General features: G+C 40.6%; 1 protein-coding gene across 2 annotated transcripts in view; it reads left to right on the top strand.

Annotated features, from left to right (window-relative positions):
* Nucleotides 1-337: 337 nt before the first annotated feature.
* The window catches only part of dock8 (dedicator of cytokinesis 8), a 71,157-nt gene continuing 46,136 nt past the window's right edge, over nt 338-25,358 (top strand). Inside the window, exons 1-8 of one of the 2 annotated variants that reach the window (XM_042488637.1) lie at nt 338-573; nt 10,581-10,680; nt 16,435-16,610; nt 17,369-17,440; nt 17,968-18,076; nt 23,017-23,226; nt 24,178-24,263; nt 24,998-25,064. In XM_042488637.1, the coding sequence (XP_042344571.1) occupies nt 521-573; nt 10,581-10,680; nt 16,435-16,610; nt 17,369-17,440; nt 17,968-18,076; nt 23,017-23,226; nt 24,178-24,263; nt 24,998-25,064 (873 nt within the window). In that variant the 5' untranslated portion in view covers nt 338-520. Of the gene's footprint in view, nt 574-10,580; nt 10,681-12,867; nt 13,047-16,434; nt 16,611-17,368; nt 17,441-17,967; nt 18,077-23,016; nt 23,227-24,177; nt 24,264-24,997; nt 25,065-25,358 lie in introns of those variants that run through there. The other variant, XM_042488638.1, reaches the window with a different exon arrangement.

A 25,358-nucleotide genomic window follows, 5' to 3' on the forward strand; every position in this document is an offset into this window, starting at 1 on the left:
GTTTTTGGAAGAATTCAGAACAAATGGCACATGTTTTAAAGGGTTAAACCCCGATTTTACAAAGAATTATTTTGTTATAACTTATAAAATTCATTTTCTCATCAGAAAAGAGAAACAATAAGAAACAAATTTTCGTTTCTCTCTCACTTTTTTTCTCACTCACAGAGGGAAGAAAACTGAGGCTGCTTGTTAAATAAACTCAAACACTTATCTCGGCAGCGAGGGTGCGCGCGTGCCTCATCCAGCCTGTCCCATCATCCCCTCCCACCCTCGCGTCTCTTTGGCTCGCGCGCTCTCTCTCTCTCTCCCTCCCACCCTCTCTACGGGATGGCTCGAATCAAATGCGGAAGTTTACACCCAGGAAAGCTGCCTCTGCCGCCGCCGCCACAGCCAAGATGAGTGTTGACATGACAGCTGAGCTGTAGCGAGGAGAAGTAGCGGCGCGTCGGTGAGCGCGAGGCGGAGAGACCGCAGGAAAACACCGGAGCCGACACCGCTCAACCGGACCTGAGACTCACACATGGCTTCTCTGAACAGCGCAGAGCGACGGGCTTTCGCTCTGAAAATCAACAGGTAAAGTGTGCTGGAGGTTTCTCAGCTTGTTTTGGTGTCAGGTTTGACTTTTTAGGAGTGAATGTGAACTCCTCAGAAATGTGGGTGGGAGCTGCGTGCTGACAGTTGGATGTCAGGAGCAGGCAGCCACATGTTGTGAATGTTAATGCTGCAGGTTAGTTCACTCTGAAAGAAAAGGAAGCAGCCTGGAGGAGAATAAACGACGTTTTCTCCAGCATAACTTTTTTCAGGACACAGCTAACTTCTGGTAGCACTGACAGCCATGTGGTCAATCATTAGTACATTGATTTATCTTTTATAGGCCCTTTATTTCCTCTAAAGTAGAGAAACAATGGTGAAACTTGACAAATCTACATTTTATCAGTCCTATTTCCCCCTCATGAGGATGCTGTTTCTATATCTAGTGTTTCTAATATGATCATTTCCTGTGCTGGTGTGTAAGCCCATAGAGCTGTTATGAATGAGGAGGGATGTGGTCATAGTTCCTGCTGAGACACTGACCAGGTGTGGAGGAAGTATGTACATGGAAGTCTATTGTGTACCATGACTCCTCCATGGAGCGACTCATTAAAACAAGCATACTAATACTTCCTATGATTAGCGGTACAGGCACTTCTACAGTACAGTATGTGCAGGTCAAAGTGAGGTGCTGACGCGCTGAACATTTTGTGCATGATGTTGCAGCAGTTTAACCCTTGAAACCTGAGCAAATGGGATTCATTTAAAAAAAAAAACATGAAAAGAGGGCAATGAACAACAAAAGAAGACATGGCTCAAAAAAATTGCAAGAAATTTTTGAAAAATACAAGAAAATTACCTAAAAATTAGTAAAGGAAAGGAAAAGGACATAAAAACCCCCTACAAAGAAATGACACTGAAAAAGTGCTTAAAAATCATAATACTTCTGTAACCTAATTTAAAATATGTAACTACAATAATCATGAATAGTTTTTCCCAAGCTTGTTTTTCCCCTAGACATTTTTTCCTATCTTTTTTAAAAATAACTTTTTAAATCAACGTATTTCTTGCCGTTTGTGCAGCATTTCTTACCAAGTTGCTTATTTCCCTTTTCACACATTTAAAGAAAAAATCACACCAATTTGCTCAGGGCTCAAAGGTTTAAATACTTGTGATAGGTGTCTGACAACAGCTCTAGAAAAATGATGTTGCTCCAGGTGTCAAAGTGTTAACCATGCACAAGAGTTCAGTCACACTGTGAAGGTGGAGAGTTGCTGTGATCAAATTTAGAATAGCGGGTGATGGAGGGGCAAATTGTTAACCCTCACATTTATTTTCATCGTCCATAAGCAGCACTGTTGTAATCCCCTTTGATCCTCTCTTTAAGGCACCCTTAACCCAAAATCTGTTGCCTTGTTTTTGCAGCTTTTACAAGCCCTTGTAAGTGCACCAACTAAGACTTTCTTGGATGAAAATGAATATTTGTTAGCGGTAGGAATCACCAGATCAATCAACATTGTCAGTCTGTTTATGTCACATTTTATTGCTGCAAAATGTATCTAGTGAACTGAAAAAGCAATTGATTTTATCATTTTAGTAGACTACCAAAATTTGAATTTGTATTTGCAATATTACTATGTTATAAAAAATCCCCAATACTTGGTGTCTGTGTATTGCGATACAATATTTCCACTCAAAATATCACAATACTACGCTATTTCTTGACAAAAAAAACTACATCAATTAACTGAATAGTTGCAGATTAATGTCTGATAATAATAATTTGGATTTTTTTTTGTGAGTGTGAAACAGTCCATCTACCACCACAGCGATTGCACCGTACTCTTGTTTCTAAGAGCCTGGAGAAATCATGGATCCTCGCTCTGCTGTGCTGAGCAGAGCTGAGCTCAGCTGCTGAGGGATCTCAGGTCACAGCCTGAATCCAGTGATGAGCCAGCAGAGGGGCTGGTTAGAAGATGCTCTGCTGTATAAGCATGTCGGGGTTGTGGAGTGTGTGGTTGCAAAGTGTTAAACAGCACGGTCAGTGAGTGATGATGCAAGAGAAAGAGATTCAATTTGTTGGCAGGGATTTCTCAAACTGTTGTGAGCTGTAGTGAGGAAATTCTTTTGTTTTTTAAACATTTTTATATTGACTCAACTACATTGTACAAATATTATGTAAAACACAGCTGTCTGAAAATGTTTGTGTGTTGTAATATCACATACAGCACATTAGGTGCCTAAAATAATGAAAACACCAAATGTAAACTGACTTAGAAGTGGATCATTTTAAGTCCAGTGCAAGTTAGTGGTAGCTATGTACAAGATCAGACAATAAGTGCATTAATATGTGCAATTATTTTTAAGCAGTTTGCCTTTAATATGATGGTAGACAGTTGAAATGTGACAGGAAATGAGGGGAGAGACAGAGGGGAGATGAAATGCAACTCCATGGTCCCATGGCCTATCAGGATGAAGTGTGAAGGAAGTCCTGCACTCTGTGGACACTGTGTTGCTCCTGTTTCACTTCGCTTTTTTGTTAGTCATGTCAGTTTGAAAGCAGGAAATGCTTCTTTCTTAATAATAAGCAAATAAAAGATGGGGATGTAGTAGAACTGTTAAGACTGTCAGTTGAATCTGCAAAGCATTAAACTGTAGCACACTGTTCAGTTTTGATGAGCAGACAGAGAGGAAGCTGAACACTTAATATTCTTCTGCTGATGTTAGATACTAGCGTATGGTAACAGGTGTGCGGACAGCTGTGGTCGTGGGGCCTCTGTCGTTTAATTCTTCTCAGTGGCAGAGGGAGCCGGATTGAGTTACATCTGATTTCCTGCGGCTCTGGTTAATGACATCTGTTAACCCTCATGGCTGTTGGTGGGCCACTGAGTGATGGAGTGGGTGGGGTGTCAAAAAGACACATTGCCCTCCCAAATACATTGAATAAAAGACTTGCCCTGTGGTTAAAGCATTCAAACGCAGCTAAAAAAGTGTGTTTGAAGTTTCTTTTGGTCACTTTCTTGCTCGGAGCCGCCCGCGACCCGAGTGTTGCCAAATGACTGCTGTGTTTGTGCGTGCCTCCCTCTGACAGGAAGCTGAGGCGTGATGGGGCTGATAGCAGCAAGACCCATTAAGTCTGGAGACATATGATAGTATGAGACACACAGTGGGGGCATCCCTTTGGTCTGCTTCCCTCCTCTTGTCATGTACACCACACCAATCTCTGTTTTTGTGTTACTTTTGAGCTCAGCTGAGGGAGAAAGGGCTTGTGGGAGAGAGCAGCAGCTAAAGGAGCCACCCACCTCCTGTGGATTGACTTGATAATAGTGATGATAATAGGGATAATTGTAGACTGCCTGGCTGATGCCTGGTGGGAGTCACGTCATGAGGCGTAAATAGAGATAATCATGAGTAAAATTATAGTTTTGGCTATCTGAGAGGGCTACTAATCAGAAATGTAGCCACGAGAAGCTTTGAAACTGCAGTTTTAAAGCGGGACTCAATTTGAGGAATGCTTGGCCAATGATTCCTGAAATGCTGACTGGAACGCACCATATGCACACACAGCAAGTGCCGGCTTGCCATAGACAGCATGACGTGACAAAAGAGGGGCTGACCTCTTTCTATAGAGCGGGGATGATGAAAGGTTTTTTTTACTCTGGAACCTACGAGGCTTCTTAAGGACCATACTCTGTTTATTAGAGGAGGGGGCGGCTGGGGGTGACTTTGTTGTTGTTTTTTTTTTTATTATCTTACCGTCTCCAAAGCTACAAATATTTTCCCCTGAGCCTCCCTGAGTGACTGGAGGAAATACATGACACTCCTTCCGTCATAAATAACCATATATTTTTATATTCATACCAAATGTCCAAACAGCATGGGAGTGAGAGTTTCCAAAACAAACAGCTAATTTCTTGAATAAAATGCAAATCCTCTTTACAAATTGTATGTAACACAAGCTGTGTGTGTACTCTAGCAGAATGTTGGTGCATGACAGCCACCTGTGCTACCACACAAAAGCAACAAAATCTAATGAGCTTAAACATCACACACACACGCGTACGCAAACACACACACACACACACACACACACACACACACACACACACACAGCTGGCATTAGCAAAATGTACATATAATAATCGTTTTCTCAAATAAACTGTGCAGAACAGTGACAATGTCAGTAATTTGGCACAGTGGATGTTATTATATTTTCAAACTTACCCTTTAATGTTTAATAATTCAAAGTTAAAAATGAAATCCTGGAGTTGAAAAATCTTTGTTTTTTCTTTATTTTCTTGCTAGTAAGTTAAAGCTTGTTTTGTTTGTTTTCGAAATGAGACAAGTAGAAAAAGACTTTAATGATGGAAGTCTTCATTGCTCATGATGTGTTTGATTTCAAATTTGACAGTAAATTCAGTTTAGTTTTTACAGTCTCTTGCAGTGATAGATGGTGTAATTTCGGTGATTTTTGAAGAAAACATGACAGTCAAACTTGCTTGATTTGGAGAGTATTTACAATAAATAAAGAATGTAACCATCAAAAGTTCCTCCCCTAAACAAAAATAAAAGGTCCCCATAGTGTGGAAAAAATGATTTGACATGCCTCCCTTGTTTGCACCCTTGTTATCAAACAGTCCCTTAACTTACAGTATGTGTGTGAGTTTTTAGACCTTTTAGAAACTGCCCAGCTTTTATGCAGGTACATATTTTGAGAAATAGCATGCTGCAGTGTATAATTATAATGTCACAGGCACATAAAGCAGCTGTTTGGTAGCTGATGATATCTAGTATTCACATTAAATGACTCTTCTCAGCTTGTAGTCTCACAGCATTACTGATAGATCAAAGGTATGCCTGACAGCTCATAAATTCTTGAAATAACGGGCTCACACACAAAACTGCTTTATCAAATGTTATTTCATTCTGATTAATGATGAAATGTTTTTTTGGCCTTGTGGCCTTTCTCATCGACTTTGAATAAGAGACTATTTTCTTTCATAACCACCAACCTGTGGAGAAAACCATAAGTAAATTCATGACTAAATATTATATGTTTTACAGCTAATAACTATCAAAGTCTGGTTAATCTATCATGTTATATCCTACCTCCTAAAATATATTTGTTGTCTAGTAATAAATAGATTAAGGAAATAAGTTTTCATCCCAAAATGTTCAAATTGATTAATGATTAATCATTATACTCATCAGTGCTATGACATGACATAGTAAAGCTGTAGCTGCTGTAATTGATGTTCATGATATGATTAATGATATATTTTCAGCTCCTGTATAAACAAACAACAGGATGTTAGTGCCAAAAATGTGCTGAGTCTTGATGTGTGTTAACAGTGTTCCTAATGTGTCATCAGTCCTGATTTATAGCTGGAGTTTGCTGTCGGTTGTAATTTTGGCTCGGCTCCATGATAGCAGCTGTTTAAAGAGTGCTGTCCTCATCACTGTTGATTACTTATTCTAATTTTATCTCATGGAAAAACAGACAGGGGAAACTAGTAATTATTAGCATCAGGCTTTGTGTTCAGCTTGGAGAATGCTCTCTTAATAGCAATTTGAATTTATTTACATTTATTGACATTTTGGAATTGATTTTCTAGTGCTTGATCTCAAGGCCTTGATGCATGCTATATAGTGTCAAGCTGTATATTTACATGGACACAAGAAATCAGGTTACTCAGAGGTATCAGGTTGCACATGCACTGAGGTAGCCTGGATACGGTAAAACTGTGTATATGCAGCAGGTTGGTAATCAGACCCCACCTTTACCTCACTGTAGAACCATGGATGACCTCTTTGAGGTGTATTTTAGTGATACAGTGCATTGTTACTGAATTTTGTTATAAACACTGAAGTTCAACATGACCAAGGTGATGTGATTGTTAAGGACTTTTTTATTGGTACTTTTGGCTTCACTGAGTAAATTCAGGGCATGTAAATGATTTGCGTTTTTATTATCATTAGTTGTGCCAAGTTGCGCCCAAGATAGACCATCTTCAGAGTCGGGGAAAGACCGACAGATTGGCCTCATCGTCATTATTCATTATTTAATTTTATATTGCAAATAATGCAAAATGAGAAGAATGATTATCATCATTAGAAGAATGATGCATACTTCATAGATATAGTTAGCTAGCTTTAGACTGAGAAAAGAAATACTTTAATTTACTGTGCCAGGGTTACTGGCAGCTACCAGACACTTCTAAGGTGGATTGTTTTCTTGCATTGTACTCAATACATGTCAATATGACAACTCTGACCATACCATTTGTTTTATTGGCTCTCTTTAGTGATGATCGGATCTTCAAGTGCTTGAAAAAACATGTATGAATTTCAACCATATGCAAACTGCAAATATAATGTTTCTTTACTTGGAGATAAAAAGCAGCGCTACATCACTTCAGAGACATTGCAAGCACACTGTTGGAGCTGAGCATCTGGCATATGTTCATGCAAATGTGAAAGAATATTAAAAAACTGAAAAATTCTCCATTGGTTCACAAGCACATGTGTGTCATTGGTAAATGGCGCACCGTTAAGCAGGTAGACCTGCTCTGTGGAGAAGCAAATTCTGGTGCACTGGGTTGACACGCTGAGTCAGGCCAAGTCAAGTCAAGCCAAACCAAGTCGGGACTCATGTATGGACAAGGGCTAATAGTCGCTGCGCTGCAAGTAAAGGACTCTGGTTCATTTTAGGAAAACAACCTTACCTGCACAATATGTTCTCATATTGCAATCAAATTTAAATTCTGATCACTGTGCTGCACTTTTCTCTGGTATTTAGCCCAGCCCTTTAATTTGAATCATATGTTTAAGATGTTGGGAATTCCCGTATGCATTGCTCAATAGAGAGAGGTTGCAGTCTATACTGATTTGCTGATGCTGCTCACATTTTATTTTGGAACAACACCATCACACTGAAAGAGTGGTGCCGAAGAATATGCCTCTTGGGAAATGCCACTGTGGTCATTCTCAGAGATGTCTGATCTGGAGCCCTGTGCCCCGATGTGGCACAAAAACCTCAGAAGCTGCTTTCAAGACCAAAACAGTCAGCTTCAATAACAGCTGTTTTTACAGACAGGGTCAGATCTGTATTAGATGGTGTTGCTATGTTTTACTGAACTCTTCCTGTTCTGTCTTCTTGAGCTGCCCTTGCCCTGTGTGTCCTCTCAGCTTAAAGCAATGCAGCTATTGTCAACAGTCAAATATTTGTCCCCTTTAAAGTCTCTGGGTTCGTTCATCACAGGATTTCATAACTTCAGTCTTTGTGGTTTCACAAAAAGTCATTATCAAGACGCAGACTTATAAGAGAAGCTGCTTTTTCTATCATTTAACCAAAATCCCAAACTCTGGATTTTGTCTTCTTCCTCTCACAGCTTTGGCTTTATGCAACAAAAGATGCCAGGAAGACAGGAGCCCGTTGAAGAGAATGACAGATGCTGTGTGCCTTGACAATCTGTTTGTCTACTAGTGGTAAAATAATGTCTGCTGGGCTCTGCTAGCAAGAGCTGATTACTGTTTTACTTGCCCGGTCTTTTTATAGACGGTCCCTGAATGTGTCTCAGTGTGTGCAAGTAAGCAAACAGAATGTGCATGCGTATGCAAATATTACTTTACAGTATGTGTATGCTCTGCTATAGTATGGGCTGCATGAGCTTTGTCTCTCCAGTGGCAATCAGAGATATAGAAGGAGGGCACATTTTAGTGGTAAAGTGGTTGTGGGCTCAGTCTGCACACAGAGTAGGCCATGTTTCTTTTGAAGTCAAGTTATGAGAAGGTTTTACAGGGTTTAAATTGCCTAGGGTACAAACTCAATACACCCATCAGACTATCTGTCCTCAGGCAAGTAAAAGGCGTTCTTGTTTGCAGCAGTAAACATCACTAACTAAAACATCAGAATCACATAAATCTAAACAGCAGCCATTCTCATTTCAAACATGCCAAAACCAATATGACCAAACAGGAGATGTCTGAGGCAGAAGTCATAACTCTGGCCCTTCACTTGCTCCTCTCCAAGTGAGGTTTAACTGCGGGGAGTGTCAATCCTTGTGTTGATGTGAAGCTCGCTGGAGCTTTAGTTTCTCACCTACAACCCCTATAAGCTCCAGGAGCTTATGTGATCTGACACATTGCTTAACAAGGAGACACTCAGCACATTCCTTTTAAACATTAGCGTAAAAAGTGGGCGTGTGGAGCAACTCTAGGTTGTTGATGTGCAGGTGCAAGGAGGGGTGCGTACATGGGATCCCACAGCAACCAATTTCAACAAACATGCTGCTCTAAACCAGAAGTGGAGGATTGCGCTGACTGAGTAGCCTTCAGGTGTTTGTAGAGTATGTTGTGTACCTGCGCTGTTTCTTTATCAGGCTGCAGTCTACTCTCTGAGTTATGTAAGGGTTAAATATGAGAAGTATGCAGTGACTTTAGAATTGCATAACAGATGTTGTTGATACTGATAAGAGTGAAAGTTGATAATGTGGCCAAGCAAACCTCTTTGTGCGTGTGTGTGAGAGAATGTGTGTGTGTGTGTGTGTGTGTGTGTGTGTGTCTGCTCATTGTTGGAATAAGTGTGCATACGCTTCGTGTAATATGCTAAATCAGATTTTTTTGTCATGCAATTTGCAGTCATGTATTTCTGCAATTTATATTTGTGCATTTTTTTGTGGAGTTTTAAATGAGTGGAGCAGCTAGGTGTTTCAATAAAATGGTGCAGCACTTCTGGACTTTGCTCTTTGTGTATATTTGTATACTGCTCTCCCACCCATACCTTAACCTTTCCTGGCGTTCAGTTATTGTATTTACTCAGTGTGTTATGTGATTGACAGGAGGGAGGGGGAAACAGAATGTGCATGAATACCAGACTCCAATAGACTTATTTTGCCCCTTTAGATTGAACTGTTAACTATCAGAAACGCATGTTTTGACATGCAATTTTAAGCTGCTTGTAAGCAAAGTGGTTTGGTTGTTCAGTTTTGCAGCAGATCATTAATGCTACTATTTTTCAGTTGTTTGCATAAAGCTGCCTCACAGACTTTAAATGCTTCTGCAGCCTCAGTGGTTTTGTCATGTGGGCATTCCTCCTCTGCGCTGGTGTTTATTGGTTTGTGCTGGTAATTAGTAACAGGGTGGACGTAACAATTGCCGAGGGGACTTAATGAACCCATGAGATTGACCACAGGGGAAGCAGTTGGGAAAGTGACCCATTTACTTAAGTCCTCCACCTCTAACTCTCCCCTGTGTGGCAATTTTGCAGTAAACTCATTTTGACACTAGCAGAAATATACACAAATATGAGCAGTTCTAATAAAATGCACAATCAAAAACATGCAGACACACATAGTAAAAGCACATGCTTTTGCACACAAAACTCGCCTTTCATCATTGAACCGCAGAGAATAAAGCAGTCATTGTGTAGAGTATGGTGGGGCTTAAATGATATGGTAGATTAATTACAAAGAAACAGACAGTGCATTAGCTCAGCGTGGCATAGAGATGAAATGTGGGCAACAAATTGGGACACTAGCTTTGTTCTTGTCATCCTCTGTTGTACCATCTTTTTGGAGAAGGCTACAGGCAAACACACAAAACACACACATACACACCATCACCAACTCCCCAATATATTTGAATACTATTCCATTCCTATGTCATGTTGATTTCCTGCTTAGTGTGACCCTTAAATCAGGACACCATATTTATTCCACCGCCTGTATGGCTGCCAGCCTGACAAAGCCTTTACACAGCCAGCAGAGATGAGCAAACAATAGTTTGAATGGAATCACCATGGCTGACCAATTCAAACTAATGCGAGTCAGAACAATAGTGGAATTGCTGTTGCATCTCTCATTAAGATACGCTGTGTGCATGTTGGTGGAATTGTAAAACAGGTTTTACATGAGGCTGTGGCTGCTTTTTCCTGTTTCTGCACAAAATTAACCTTTAAATAGCTCACAAATATGGCATTCTGGTGTTATTATCTGCCTCTTGAACAAAAAACCTTATGAATCTGTGTGTGTTTCCATGTTTTTTTCCAGGCACTCTTCTGCAGAGATCAGAAAACATTTCAGTGGGAACTATGGCTTTCAACACAGCCGAACAAACTCCAACGCTTCGGCATCAGTGTGTCTAACTGTGGTGAGTTCCCTTCTATTAAAAGATACCTTGGCTTTTGGAATTTAGTTATTTTTACCCTGCAGGTATTTGTCCCATTATCCAGGATATGTATCTTTGATTGTTTCTCTGCCACCTGGAATTAAAAGGCTTATTAGTTATTTCATGCTATCAGTGCTATGAGCTGCAGGCAGATTTCAGAAAGGAAAGTAAGCAATGTGAGATATTTTTTTACTTTAAAGGTGGAGTAGGTAACTCTGGAGACAGATAGTTGATTGTTGAGTCTCATTCCCAGATCATCCGACACTGACGCTATAGGTTGATATTCAGACCGAACCACCAACTCAAAGCGACCTGGGAATGAGAAAAAAACAACCACTTTTCTCCAGAATGGCCTTCTCTGCCTTTAAATGTACAATATGTGACTTTTTGGGTTTACACATTGTTAAACCAATTGGGATAATGTAAGTACACACCTCAGCAAAATATGTGCCATTGATCTTGTCGTTTTTAGACTTTCTCCTGTGAAAAAGTTACATATCTTTAAAAAAAGCAAAAATGCAGCAAACTTTGCAAATGATGGATTCCTATTTATGTTCATACAGCTGTCTAATATGTAAAGTGGGTTAAGAAGGTAGACAGACTAAAAATGAATACTGTGTATGTGATGTTACTTCACTCAATACCTGTGATGTAACTCTAGTGGAGGAGGAGGTCAGTGCAATGGTTTCCTCTGTTGCTGTATTTATGCCGACACCCCCAAATGGCTATACACATATCTTCTTCACATCCTCTTTACTGTCATTAGTGCTGAGAAGGTCTGACTCAGTGTGCTGTGTAGTCAATGAGATTATAATTGGAATCATAGAAATTTCTGCCACAGCGTAAGCACTGCTTTTGCAAAAACAGCCGTCTGCATTTCTGCAAAAGAGCTGAGATTCTTTTCAGGAAGAATCTTTCTTCCTCTTACAATAGATGAGATGGGAACTTAGTCATGGCTTAATGTGCTTTTGTTAAAACCAGTGTGACACTGCCTGTTCTTTGATTTAACAGGGTTTAGAAAACCTAGTATCCCTTAGTTTCTGCAGACAATTGAACATCATTATGACGGGTTGTTTTCTCGCCTCCGTAGTTGAATCTTGGTAGACAGTTAGTGATTCCTGCTTTCTTAAGCAAGCAGACAGAATGATGCACAGTAATCCTTTGCAGGGATTTGTTCCCACTACACTCTTAGTCTCTCTGTGGTACCCCTCTGAACCTCTGTCTCTGCCTCCCAGATTCATCTACTCCTCTGTCAGTCTTCCTGGCTTTTTTTTCTATTTCTGTCTTTCTCTCACATTTCTTCTCTGCCTGCCGCCCTACATCTCCCTCTTTTAAGAGTTTTCTAAAGCTCTTAGGCGCTAAGTCTCCTGACATATCTGTGTGCATGACTAACTGAGCTGAAGCCCTTTGATACTTAACCAGTGATGATCCTTGAGCTCGTCAGCTGACAAGGTTTGAGGAGGAGTACTTGGGCCGTCCATCCCACCGCAGCCTGTAGCATGCAACACGGTTAATCTCTAACCTGCTTGGGAAATGGGTCAGTGCCTTGGCCACTGATAGGCACTGGATGGGGCCTGCTTACCTTGCAGCTTACACAGGCAAATCTTTAATATGGCCGGATTTGGGATGCGGGAGAGAGGTTTTAATACTATAATCTCTGGGATGATAGTTTCCCATTATTCAGCAGTGGTCATCTAGCACACAGATGAGGGAGAGATGTTTGTTGTGAGGAGGGAGAGATGTAAGGACGCGGATCACTCTGTTGATTATCTCAATTCTGACTCTCTATTACTCTCCTGCTATTTTTAGTGCCTGTTGACTGACGGGTGTTGTAGGTTTCATATACAAATTGAGAGATTAAGAGGAAAAGCCACATGTGTTTTTGCAGCGCCTGTGTGTGTGTATAAGCAGCATGCACGTGTGTGTGTGTCTGTAGTTTCTGTTCCTGTCTGTTGAAACACCGGTTGATGGAGGGACGCCTTGCTTGATGTCACTTCCTCTAATGTCTTGCGGTTTCCTCCCTTCAACTCTAAACTGCAAGACACTTTGCCTGAATGTTTGAAACTGCTGCCAAAACATCTTGTGGGTTCAAACAGTCACGGCTAAACTTAAACATTCATATTAATTAGCTATAAGCACCACTTCCACTATTTGTGATGCTGATTGTTTCCTCTAGCTAGTTCCTAGCTTCTAGGAATATGCCGATCAGTTTAAAGAGGATCTGTGTGCTGCGTTGTGGCTCAGTTTTAACAAAAAGCTCTCAGCGTCAGTAGGTGCACACTGTAGGTTCCCATATCCGGAGTGCGCCATTTTGTACGCTTCCTTTTTATGGTTCAGTTTTCGGCAGGGTAAGTCTCCAATCTCCGTATGAACATAGCTGTCTGTTAGTGTGATTTAAGAATGAGATTATTGGTAAACTTGATTGTCTTAAATATTGTAATTCTGGTCAAATGTGGCTGTATTTTGCAAGAACATTATTTTTCATCTCTTTATGTCTTTTTTCCGTCCCTGCTCAGATGTGCAATACATTTCAAGAACTGTGATGTCAGTAGATTTATATTGTTTTTTAAACTGATAAATGTTCCTTAAACAAAGCTCCAAAAGTGATTGATTTAACAGTTAATGGCTTTAAACATTTGTAATTTTATCAAAAAAAAGCTTATTTTATTTATTTATTGTTACATGTTTCTGCACAGAATTCTATCAGTTGTAGATTGCAATGCTTCCTACACGTAAAAACAATACGATTTCTCTTAAATAGTTGCAAAGGCATCACTTTTAATACTAATGAGTATGCTGAATGAAAGTCTGGCCGGTCATTTGGCAAGCAGAGTTAATTCTTGCTAGGTCCTCTCGTGACTCCACAGAGCAGCCGGCACTGATCAGAGGCATGCATAGATTTGCATTCATTTGTTTTTGTTAGCTTCCATACTGAACAAGAAAAATAGGCTACATGCTACAATGATTGTTTGAACTTTGAGGCAGAGAGCCAGATCAACACACAAAAGGAGAAGGCTGCCACTGTAGAGACACTGAGGTTCACGCCTCCTCTATAGCAAGGAGGAGTTGAACATTTCATCTACACAGTAGACCTGTCATTTAACATAATAATGATACAGTTGTTCCATCTGGCTGTCTGTGTATTCGTCCCTCCTTGTGTTGCATGTTAATACTCACCCGTGTGGTACAATTTGCTCTTGAGTGTTCAGCAGAGAAAAATATCCCTTAGGGTGGATTGATGTGCAAAAACATGTCTGAGGGCAAATGGAATTTGCTCTGTGTTTAAACGTTGCGTACAGCAGTGACTCATCCCGTTTGTGCAGTTATCTCTACCTCGTCTGCGTGTGCATATTATCTGAGTGTGTATGCCAGTGGCTGGCTTTGCTCTATATTTTTCTTTTTTTCTGTCTCTGTCTCCTGTAAACACACTTTCTCTCACGTTCAGGCTTTCACACACTACCTATTTGTCATGCAAATGCTTCCTGTGTGGCACAGTATGCACAAAAAAGCTTAAAGGGGAACTATGCCCATTCTCAAAATTCATACTATTATTCCTATGGTCTAAGACAGTACAAAAATATCAGTAAACATATAATTCTCTTCAGAATAAAAATTTATAGTGCTAAAACTCAAATTTGTGATGTTCTCAAGTAGAAAGTCTGGAGCTGCTCCATAGACAGTGAAATAGGAAAGATGTTATAGATGACAATGAGAGTATATGGGTACATTTTAAGTTTCAGACTTATGTGCACTGCAACTGAATAAAGCACATTTGGATAATAAAAAAAAATTCTGTGGGTCCACAAAATCAAGCTCCTTTTCAGTGTCTAGGGAGCAGCTCCAGAGGTAATACTCTATGACATAATGAGTTTAAGACTTACTTTTCTGGTTTCTGGCTTTGAGAGGCTAGCTCATGTTCACGAACATTGGTTGAGCTTTCCCAGGTGATGGAAATAACATTGGAATTCTTAATGCAGGTGGTCTTCCCCTTTAACTATTCTTTTTGGATAGTGCTAAGGAACATTTTCTCCCTTAACACTGTGCATTATGCACCGATCAGCAACAACATTCAAACCACTGACAAGTGAAGTGAATAACATTGATCATCTCAATACAATGCAATAATCTGCTGGAAGACATAAAGCTATGGCCTTCATGTGGATGCCACCTGACACGCAAAACTCACCCCAACATTGTTGCAGACCAAGCACACACCCCCTCATGGCAACAGCACTCCCTGATGGCTGTCGCCCCTCTTCGCAGGACAATGCAACATGCAACACTGAAAAAACTACTTCAGAAACTTGATTAAGAGCTCAAGGCATCGACCTGGCCTCTAAATTCCCCAGATCACAATCCAATTGAGCATCTGTGCTGGTACCCCTAAGCTCGCAACTCACAGGACTTAAAGGATGCTGCACCAATGTCCTGATGTCAAACACCAAAAGGTACCCACAGGGGTCCTGTGTCCACAGGTCAGAGGCCCATTGTGGATCATACTTGACTCTGACCTGTGAAGGCATGGACACAGGACCTCTAGGGTACTGGCACATCCCACGGATGCTCGGGATTCTGGGAATTTGAATGCCAAGCCAATGTCTTGAGCTCTTTGTAACGTTCCTCAGGCCATTCCTGAGCAGTATTTGCAGTGTGGCATGGTGTGCTGTGCAGCGGCCACTGCCATCATGCCGTTGCCACGAGGGTGTGTACTTGATCTGTAGTGGTTTCTGGGTGGGTGGTGTGTCAGATGGCATCCACATGAGTGTTAGGACCCAATAACATGCATTGTAGCGATATGATCAACATTATCCACATCACCTGTCAGTGATTTTAACGTTGTGGATGATAGCTGTATATATTAACAAATGTTGAGAAGACGGATTCCTGTTATTATTATTTAGGAAATCTTTCAGTAAAATATTGTTCTATAAGTTTATTCCCAGGCCTCTGCTTTCATCGGCCACAGCTTGCTGACTGTAATCAGATTGGAAGTCTGCCCAGTTTGCTGCCACTCTTCACAGAGACACCTGCTCCATGCAGGTTCCCAGGTCCCTTTTGTGACGCCCGCCTGGCTCGACAAAGGGCCATGTGTTATCTCATCAGCTGTGTTTTTTTTCCTTCCTGCAAACTCTTTCTAATGATGAAAAAGTATGTTAAATCTTCCCCTTTGAGTGCCAGTTGGAATTTGTCTCATTATGTGCACTGACGATTTGAACAATATGTACTGATTCCAAGACCCAAATGGAAATTTCAGCCTGTTTGCACTGTACATAAAAGTGATTGCAGCTTTGCCTTTGATCTGCTGTAGCTCTGGAGTGGAGGCTGATAGAGTTTTTGTCTAAAAATAGATTCATGGAAAAAAAAGTCTGTTTTATGCAGGCCAGTTTGTTCCAGTTTCTATTTGTGTATGTGTTTCAATCTTTTGTTTCTCTACAGGTATTAGGTATTAGAAAATAGTGATGATTCAACGTGTCCTGTCCCACCTCTCTTCCTATCTTTTCTATTTCTTCAGTACTTCTCTGCACCATGTGAACTATACAAACACATCAACAGTGTCCTAGTTAGATTTACATTCAGGATTTTCTGGCAAATAAGTCATTTGGTCATCCACTCCACTCTGTCAGGATCCTTAAACAGCGCTATAGCAACTATTACTTCCTGTATGTTCTTGATTTCCTAATTTAGTTGGTGCTATGTGTCCTAATTCCTCCCTCCCTCCATCCATTTGTTCTGCAGCCTCAGTCATATGAAGCGGTGGAGCCCTTGGACCTGGAGGAATTCCTGATGTCACAGCTAAGAAGTGGAGACGTGGCCCTGATGCAGGAATTTGGAGACTTCCCTGATGATGACCTAAAGGTGGAGCAGGTGGAGAAGGAGTGCCGCACTGTTAGACACTCTGTCCCCGAAAATGGGTGAGTCACAAGATGTCTGACATTGATGACAGAGGAATCCACACACACTCACTAAACAAAAAAAACTTCCCTAAAATGTTGGCTAAAAAAAAAAGGATGTATAAAATTAGAGTTTAACTGAAGAAGATCCATCTTAATGTTGGTCAAATAGTCTTCATGCTTACAGCTACTAAATCCTCATTTGTTGGCAGAAGATTTAGCTTAAAGCTGCATACAAAAAAACATCTCAGTTGCAATCAAAGATGATTCTCAAGCCCATTCAGGAAAGTTTGTCATAAGTTGTATATCTAACAACTTTTTAAATCAGTCATAGTCAGCTTCTTAACAAATATAACACATAGAGATAAAAGTACTCAAAATAATATATTTAGTCATACATCAAGTGTATAGAGTTAAATGAATAGCCAGGTTGATCATCTCTACCTTCCTTTTTACAAAACAAAACATGAGACTTGTTTTTTTTTTTACTTCATTTTTTTTTGTTATTGGTTATTTTTCTCCTTAAATTGCGGGGGAGGTTGGTTGTGTTTATGGCTACATGACCTTTCCTTATTTTTCATAATCTTCTCACAGCAGTGTAAAATGATTCTTTCTGCTATCTTAGGTTATTCAGAGCATGCCTGTGTTTGCACCTTGACCATGAAGTACAGATTAAGACAGAGAAGGAATGTAAAGTTTCAGTTGTCTGTGAATGTTTGCATGTGTGTTTGCATGACAGTGCGTGTCTTCTTACCCTATTAATCCCTCTCTCTTTGTAGAGTGGAGCTGGATCCACATGTGAGAGACTGTGTAAAGAGTTACATCCAGCCGTGGCTTTTGGTCTCTAGAAGGTAAAATGTTTTCTACATGTAAACAGATATATACCTTGACGGAGATCTTAAAATGACTAAATCTATATGTGGAGTTTATAATTTAGAAATGGAAAACTAGCTGCACCCGAGATCGCCAAAATCACAGAAACAAATCCCTCACCAGTGTCTACTCTAAAGTGACTGTGCAGCAGGTGCCAACTGTCTGAAAAGTTGCACATTTGTGAGACAGGAAACAAGAGGTCTGAGAGAGCCTGATAAACATTAAACACTGGGATCTCCTGTCTGACACATTGTAGTGCTCACTCTATCTCTCTCTCTCTCACACACACACACACACACACACACACACACACACACACTCACATACAATACAAACATAAACTGAGACTGTGTTGCATAAGGCTTCTGTTTTTGTTGTTATCTAGTTTGATTAGCGGTGCAGAGGTGTATCAGTTGTAACCATGCTTGTCTTTTTTTATATGTTTGCCTGTCTGGGTCTTTGACCGTGTGTGTGTGTGTGTGTGTGTGTGTGTCTGTGTGTGAAGGTGCCAAGGTGATGGCTGGAGTGCATATTCAGAGCGGGCCGGCCTACACAAACTCCTTCGAAAACAGACCTTTGAGTCCGACATTGAGCCAGACAATCAGCAGAAGACGGTAAGAAACACAAACACACTGAACACACACACTCACCCTCTGATGGTTGAGGATTCCTCAAACAGCCTTCTTCACAGTTGTTCTTGTGAAGCGTGGTGTTCAGCGTTGCTACACTGGAACAATTCCTCACTTTCCTTCTTTGGGTTTTTGGCTACGTTTCTTGGTAAGGCTCCATTAACTTGACAACAAAAAGACAGAAAATATTACAGTTCTGATACAGCTAAGGATACATCATTTGTATTAACTTTGTACATTTGAAGAGTCCAAATGTAAAGGAGTAGTTTAACATTTTGGGAAATATGCTTCTTTGCTTTCTTAGAAAGTTTGCTTTTATAACAGAGTCCCTGTGATGCAAACCATGAACCAGTTCGGGATTATTTTAGTTTGGCAGATTATCTTAATTTAGAAAAAAGATTGGTAGCCTGGCTCTATCCAGAGCTCAAACTCAAATCACAAATTAACATGCTCTGCAAAAAAAAGTGCTGTGCCCCCTGGCAGCCAAATACTGCGTTCATATATAATTAGGGAGACAGTAGACAGCAGATGGACAACACCGTCAAGAAGGCAAAAAGACTGAAAAATGGTCTGATGTTGTGATGGCAGGACAGTCAAACGAAACATTCATTACAGTATGTTGTTATTGTGATGTTGGATTTTTCACAGAGAATTGAATGTAATATGTTTATTATTTTCTGTGATTTTTCTAGTCATATCCAATAGTTGTCTAGATCACCCAAGTTTTCTTCTTGTGAGAAGAACTGTGTAACAGTCGTAAATTCTCTTGCAAAGGACGGCACACCTTTAAAATACTCTAAAATACTCTGTGTACCTTTACCATTGTCATTATTCTCTGTCAGCCAGAATTTATTGTCAAACTCTCGTCCACTAAAACCATATCCACTTTGCTGTCTCCCTGATTCCATGATAATGGAAGTAAAAACATGAAAAGACAAAACAGGCAAAATACAACATTATTTATTAATGAGCGAGCTTTAAAGGTGCTGCGACCTGCAAGCCCAGCTGATGGGCCCCCCAGCTGTCATTTATTTGTTTTTGTTTTTTTTTGCTAAGAAAAGATAAGCTAAATGCCTGCTGCTGTGTATTAGACTGGTACAGATCTTAAAATCTAAATATCAGCCAAAAAAGAAAATAAGTGTATTTCCCAAATTGTAATCTGAAGCAAAACTACAAAAAACTTTCCAACTTTGTCCTTGAATGCCAATATGTTGCACTTAAAATGTCTTTTGTGAGAGGAAAGCCATTAAGTGAGAGCAGTATGGTAGTCCATACTGATCAAGGCTGGATGTGAAATGGGAGGGAGGAGTGGGAGACTGGGGTGGCAGGGGTCCGCTTTAATAGTGTACACAACAGTGTTTTGTTATTCCTGTCACTCTTTCCACTGTGGCAGTGGCTCTTGTTAGTTTACTCAGCCTGGCTTACACAAAACTGAACTTAAGCATTATACACTTAAACTTTTTTCACCTCCGTGTGTTTATCCAGACAGTCAGAGAGATGTTGTTATTAAATGTGTGTTTTTTCCTATTCTGCTCGGCACATTTTTTCTTAGATCAATAGCTTTCGTCTGCACGCCTCAATCCTTTACTTTCATTACTGATCCCTGCCTCAGTAGTTGAATGACATTATTTCGAGCCAAGTTCCCATCTCTCTCACTTCCCTCTCTCCAGCTCTTTTGTCTCATAGGGGCCAAATCCCTGGCTCTCAGCATCAGGCAGTCCCAGCCAATCCAAGTCCCAGTCAGCGCCACTCCACTCCCAGCCTCTCTGGCTACTTACCCAACCATCCCTCACCACCAACCCCCCTCCTGTCACCCCATCCTTGCCGGTTCTGGTTAATCACCCAAACCAAAAGGCCCTTATTACTGCCGCAGGCTTCCCACGAGCTACATGCCAGAGAGAGAGTGACAGAGACGGGAAGAACAGCACTATTGTCCCTCAGTGCTTAATAGGTCTCTTCTATGGTCCACTCTGTTTTAGCAATAGCCCTGGGATCGTGGTGTGATGGTCCCTTGGAGCCTCGATAGGGTGAAGCTTCACCAGAGTTGAAGCTCGGTCAGTCCTTGCCTGTGGTTTGAAAGCAGGGATGTGAGATTGATGAATGATGGGAGTGAAAGAGACAGGCAGGATGTGGCATGGCAGCAGGGAGGTTATGCCCTGGCCCGTAGCTGAGTCTGAGTAATTCCATATGGTGCCAGTGCCAGCCTTAGCATCCTCTTACTGAGGGCCAGTGGATGCTCCAGCCAGTTACCATTAATTCAGTTTAAAAGGACAGTTCACCCCAAAACCAAAATATACATATTCCTCTTGTCTGTGGTGCTATTTGTCAATCAAGATTGTTTTAGTGTGAGTTGCTGAACGTTGGCGATATCTGCCATAGAGATGTCTGCCTTCTCTCCAGTATAATGGACTCAGCTTGTGGTGCTTAAAGCGCCAAAAAATACTTTTAATCCATGAAACTACATACCGTCAACTGTGTCACCGTGCAGAAGGAATCGGCATCTACTTCTATCTAATCTTCCTACATGAAATTGCTCACAACAAAGTCTGTGGATTATCTTTCTATTCTATTTTTGGAGAGAGACATTACTATTGAGTTTTTACAATGTATTTTTTGGCACCAAAAGCCAAGTGACATCTAGTTCCATTATATTGTAGAAAAAGCAGACATATCTACAGCTGATATCTCCAATACTCAGCAACTCACACCAAAACAATCTAGATTAATAAACAGCACTACAGGTTAGAGGGAAAATATGTATTTTTGATTTTGGGATGAATTGTCACGTTAAAGGCAATTAATCAAACAGGAATAAGGAGTTCTTCCGAGCTTCGGACATGTTAAATGACATTGGTGTGCTTTTGTACTTCACCTTAATCCACAGGTGCAAGAAAGTTTTAAGGATGCTCATAAAATGTATATTTTGCCTTTTGCTTCCCTCCCTGGAGAAAAATTTAGAGCTGAGATGTGTTTATGTGATTGTCGGAGTTTGAATTTATTTGTATAAGGTGGTAGAGGTTGGTATCACCAATTTGTGCACACTTTGTGGATGTAAGAATCCCATGTTCAACCAAAACAGCAGAAAACAAGGGGCAGCTAACACAAGCAACAAAGCAACATGCATATTTTTAACAGAAGATATCTCTTTTACAAATCTGATGCTTGATTCTCCAGTCAGGTCTTACTTCAGTCTGAGAGCTATATTTGAATATCACACTGCAATGTTTGGGAAGCTACTTTGAAAAGCTTCCAAATAGTTCACAGTGTAGGAAGCTGAACTGCTGCAAAGCTACTAGAGGGAGAAATCTAGTTTTGTTGACTAAAGCTGTTTAGAAAGAGTATTTCAAACTGCTTTGAAAAAATGATCATATTGACAATGAACATGTAATGTCAAAAGTGATGCAGAAGTTGTGCCATACTGTTGCGGTAAAGAGGGAGCTGAGCTGGATGGCAAAACTCTCGATTTACTCGTCCATCCACATTTCAGCCTTTACCTATAGTCATGAGCTCTGGGTAGTGAGCGTAAGAATGAGATTATGGCCAAATTCTGTTTCTTCTGTAGGATGGATAAACTGAGAGACTTAGAGATAGGGTGAGAAGCTTAGACATCCAGAGGGAGTAAAACTGCTGCTCCTTTGCGTCAAAAGGGGCCAGTTGCGGGGGTTCAGGCATCTGTTCAGGATGCCCCCTGGGCACGTCACACTGGTAGGAGGCCCTCGGGTAGACCCAGAATACACTGGAAGGATTATCTAGCCTGGGATCGCCTTGGGATTCCCCAGGAGGAGCTGGGCAACATTGCTGGGGAGATGGACATCTGTCTTCTGCCCCCGCGACTCAGCCCTGAATAAGCAGATGAAAATGGATGGATAGTTACATGGATGTGATATTAAAGTGTAACATAATATAAATGGTGTTCATTTTTGTCCAACAAGCCCATGCTGTTGCTGAAAGGTAACTGGAAGTCAGGATTATGCTGCATCAAGCAAGGCTGTCAGTTCGTCCCTCTTTGCTGCTATGATTTTTGTCCGGCAAACCATCGGCCTGCTGGGAGATCTCTGATTACAGAACTCAATCAACTAATGTACAAGGCATCGATGTCATTAGTGACTCATACCACCCTATCTCACCTATTATATGGCAAATTTCAGTGGCCTTATTTCCTGCAGTCTAATGAGTTCTTTTTATGCAGGTAAACATGAAAATACCGCAAGAAAACTGCAATTTTAAAAGAAGGAAGGAAAGACGGAAATGTGTGTTGAACATGTTTACATGTAGACTTGTATAACGTCACTCCCTGTGGCATACAGTGAACATAAACATAAGCCTGTGTTGTGTGTTGTCTTCATTGAGATAGCCTTGATCAGGAAAAGCCCAACAAGGGACTGTCATTGTCTCCAGGCCAAAACACAACCGTCTAGACTGCCTAAATGCCTGTTAGCTGTTTGTTGCATCTGCTGACAGCATGAACATGAAAGCTGCATTTTCAGTGTAGTGTATGTTGTGGATAATTTATAGCATGCTGTGGAAGTATGGAGTTGATATTTTACTATAAAAAAACATTACAGTTCAGACAGATTTTGAAATTTAATTAAGGTTGGGAGCATTAAAGTCTTGGGGGAGCATTACATGGGTTTGGGAACTATGGATGCATTTAATTCTGTTTACTCAAACGCTGTGCAGATAATTTTGTTTAAATGGAGGAAGACAAGGCTTTGACCAAATATCCATTAATATAGTTTTTCTTTACTCCGCACTTGTTTTCTTTGATCTCTTTGGTCTCTCTTGCATCCCTCTGGATATTCTGCCTTAATACCCCCTCATTTTGCTCCTCCTGTTTTTGTCTTATTGTGCGAGCTTCTCCACTCACATATTGCCCCCCCCCCCCCCCCACCCTTAACCCCTCTCTTTCTCTGTCTTTGCCCCAGGTCACGTCTCCAACACTAGCAGGGTTGAATGATGACTCTGGCCGCACACTGACCTCCTCCGACTTTAACTTGCGGTGTTTGACCCCGGACCAGAGAGTGGAGGGGCTGCTGGCCTTCAGCAGCCATGAGGAGCTGGACCGCTTTAACCAGGAGGCACGGCAGGGGAACAGACACCCTGAGCTTTTTGCTCTGTACCCACCAGCAGATGAGGTGAGATATAGAGAGAGTTGTTATCATTTGCTGTGTATGCATATGAGAACAAAGTGGGTTGCAGTGAGTCTGTATTGCTCTCTGTCCCTGTCCAACATGAAGATGCAGACTAATCAGACACAATCAGTTCACCAGTCCTATTACTCCTTTCCAATATACAGCATGCTTTACTGCCCAATAGGTTTTGTCTGTCTCACTGTCGTTAGGATTTTGAGGTTTTGAGGTTGCCTCTATTTTCTTGATATACAATCATTTAGTGTTCATGAGATGTGTGAGAATATTAATTAGTATGACTTCAAGACATATAACATTGCATATATATATATATATAATACACACACACACACACATACATACATACATACACACACACACACACACACACACACACACACACACACACACACATACATATATATATCTATATAATTACAATAATCTCTTTAACATGACAGTATTTTAATAATCAATTAAATACATACATTTTTTTAGGCAAATATTTCAAAATATTCCAAAAGTTCAGTTGGGGATTTGCTTATTTTGTTGTAAAATATGATAATACACTGTTAAGTCATCACAAGTATCAGTACTTTTTGATACCACATTTTTAAAACCAAATGATCTCTGTTAAATATAAATTTGATAATATCAAAAGTGCTAAAGGCTGCTTAGAGGAAAAGCAAGTGCTCCTCACCTGTGGTTGTGATGGTCGTTTCTCCAAAAACAAACTCACCACAAGACTGGAGGCATGTGTTGAGTGAATTTTTATATGCTGGGTCTTAGGTTGTTTATTAAAAAATAAAAAAAAAAATAATTAAACCTTTTTTGTGCCTAGGACTTTTTTTGCCTTTTGCTGTGGTATCATAAGAGGTTGTTAGTATTTTTTTATACAAGTATTGTATCAAAGTTGAAAAATCTGGTATTTTACCCCTCTCTGCTTTTGTATTCCAGGAAGATGCAGTGGAGATCCGGCCCATTCCCGACTGCCCCAAAGAGCACACTGGAGACCGCATCTTGATCCGATGCCAGGCCATCAAGTATGTCATACATTTTCATAAAACTGTGGGGGGGGGGGGTTAAACAGCTGCCTGAAGTTGGACAAGGGAACAACAGTTAGCTGTGTTAAAGTTCAAATATTCCAACACCCCCTTTTTATGACAACGACCTTTTGCTTAGCATTAACATACAGTACATTTTTGTTTGTCACATGTGATCATGACTTAAGGTTTTAAGTAGTTGTTCTGAACAGACTTGCAGTAGATATGATGGACAGACAGCACAGCGCTGTGTGCTGTGACTGTTGTTCTTCAGAGAATAACTGTCCCTCCCTCTCTCTGTGGGATTTTTTCTCTATCTTTCTCTTTTTTCTTCACACACACACACACACACACACACACACACACACACACACACATATAACACATGCACACTTCAGAACACACACAGGGTTTCTCTGCCTTTTGCTCTTGATCTCACTAGTCCTTCTTGAAAACCCATAAAACTGCCAAAAAGTTTTGAAAGAACTCATTTCTCAGCTTGCAGTGGTTTGGCAACTTCACCCTCATCCTTCAACCCTCTGTTCAAACATGTTATCACTTACTGCAGTACATTTCACAACAATAATACACGGAAATAGAATAGACGAAACCAAAAAAAAATGGTAGATAGGCTCTAAGTATAGTATAAGAGGAAAAAACAGAGTAAATAATGTTGAGTATGTGAAGTATGATGCTAACACTTTTTACTGATTTCCTTTTCCTTCTTGGCTCAGGTTTGAGATTGACATTGAGCCCATGTTTGCCACCATGGCCTTGTATGACCTGAAAGAGAAGAAAAAGGTAAGAAAACATTGCTTTACAGTTGTCCCTACAGTTTTCTAATGTTGTCTGAAAGTACTTTATACCTCATGTCCTGGAAGCTTGTGTAACATGTTCACCTTTCCACACACAACACAAGGGTAAGACAAAATTACAAACCACTTACAATACAATAGCCCTGCAGTAAATGCTACCCTGGTGAGGCTCATTATGTGTGTTTGTTGTGGAGACGGTAAGAGTGTCTGTCAGTTGGTGTTTGACCTACTTGTTCTGTTAGTTTTATGCTTTTGAGACTGAAAAACACAAAATGCTGTC

The sequence above is a fragment of the Plectropomus leopardus genome, chromosome 6, assembly GCF_008729295.1.
Source record: "Plectropomus leopardus isolate mb chromosome 6, YSFRI_Pleo_2.0, whole genome shotgun sequence".
Taxonomy (NCBI): domain Eukaryota; kingdom Metazoa; phylum Chordata; class Actinopteri; order Perciformes; family Serranidae; genus Plectropomus; species Plectropomus leopardus.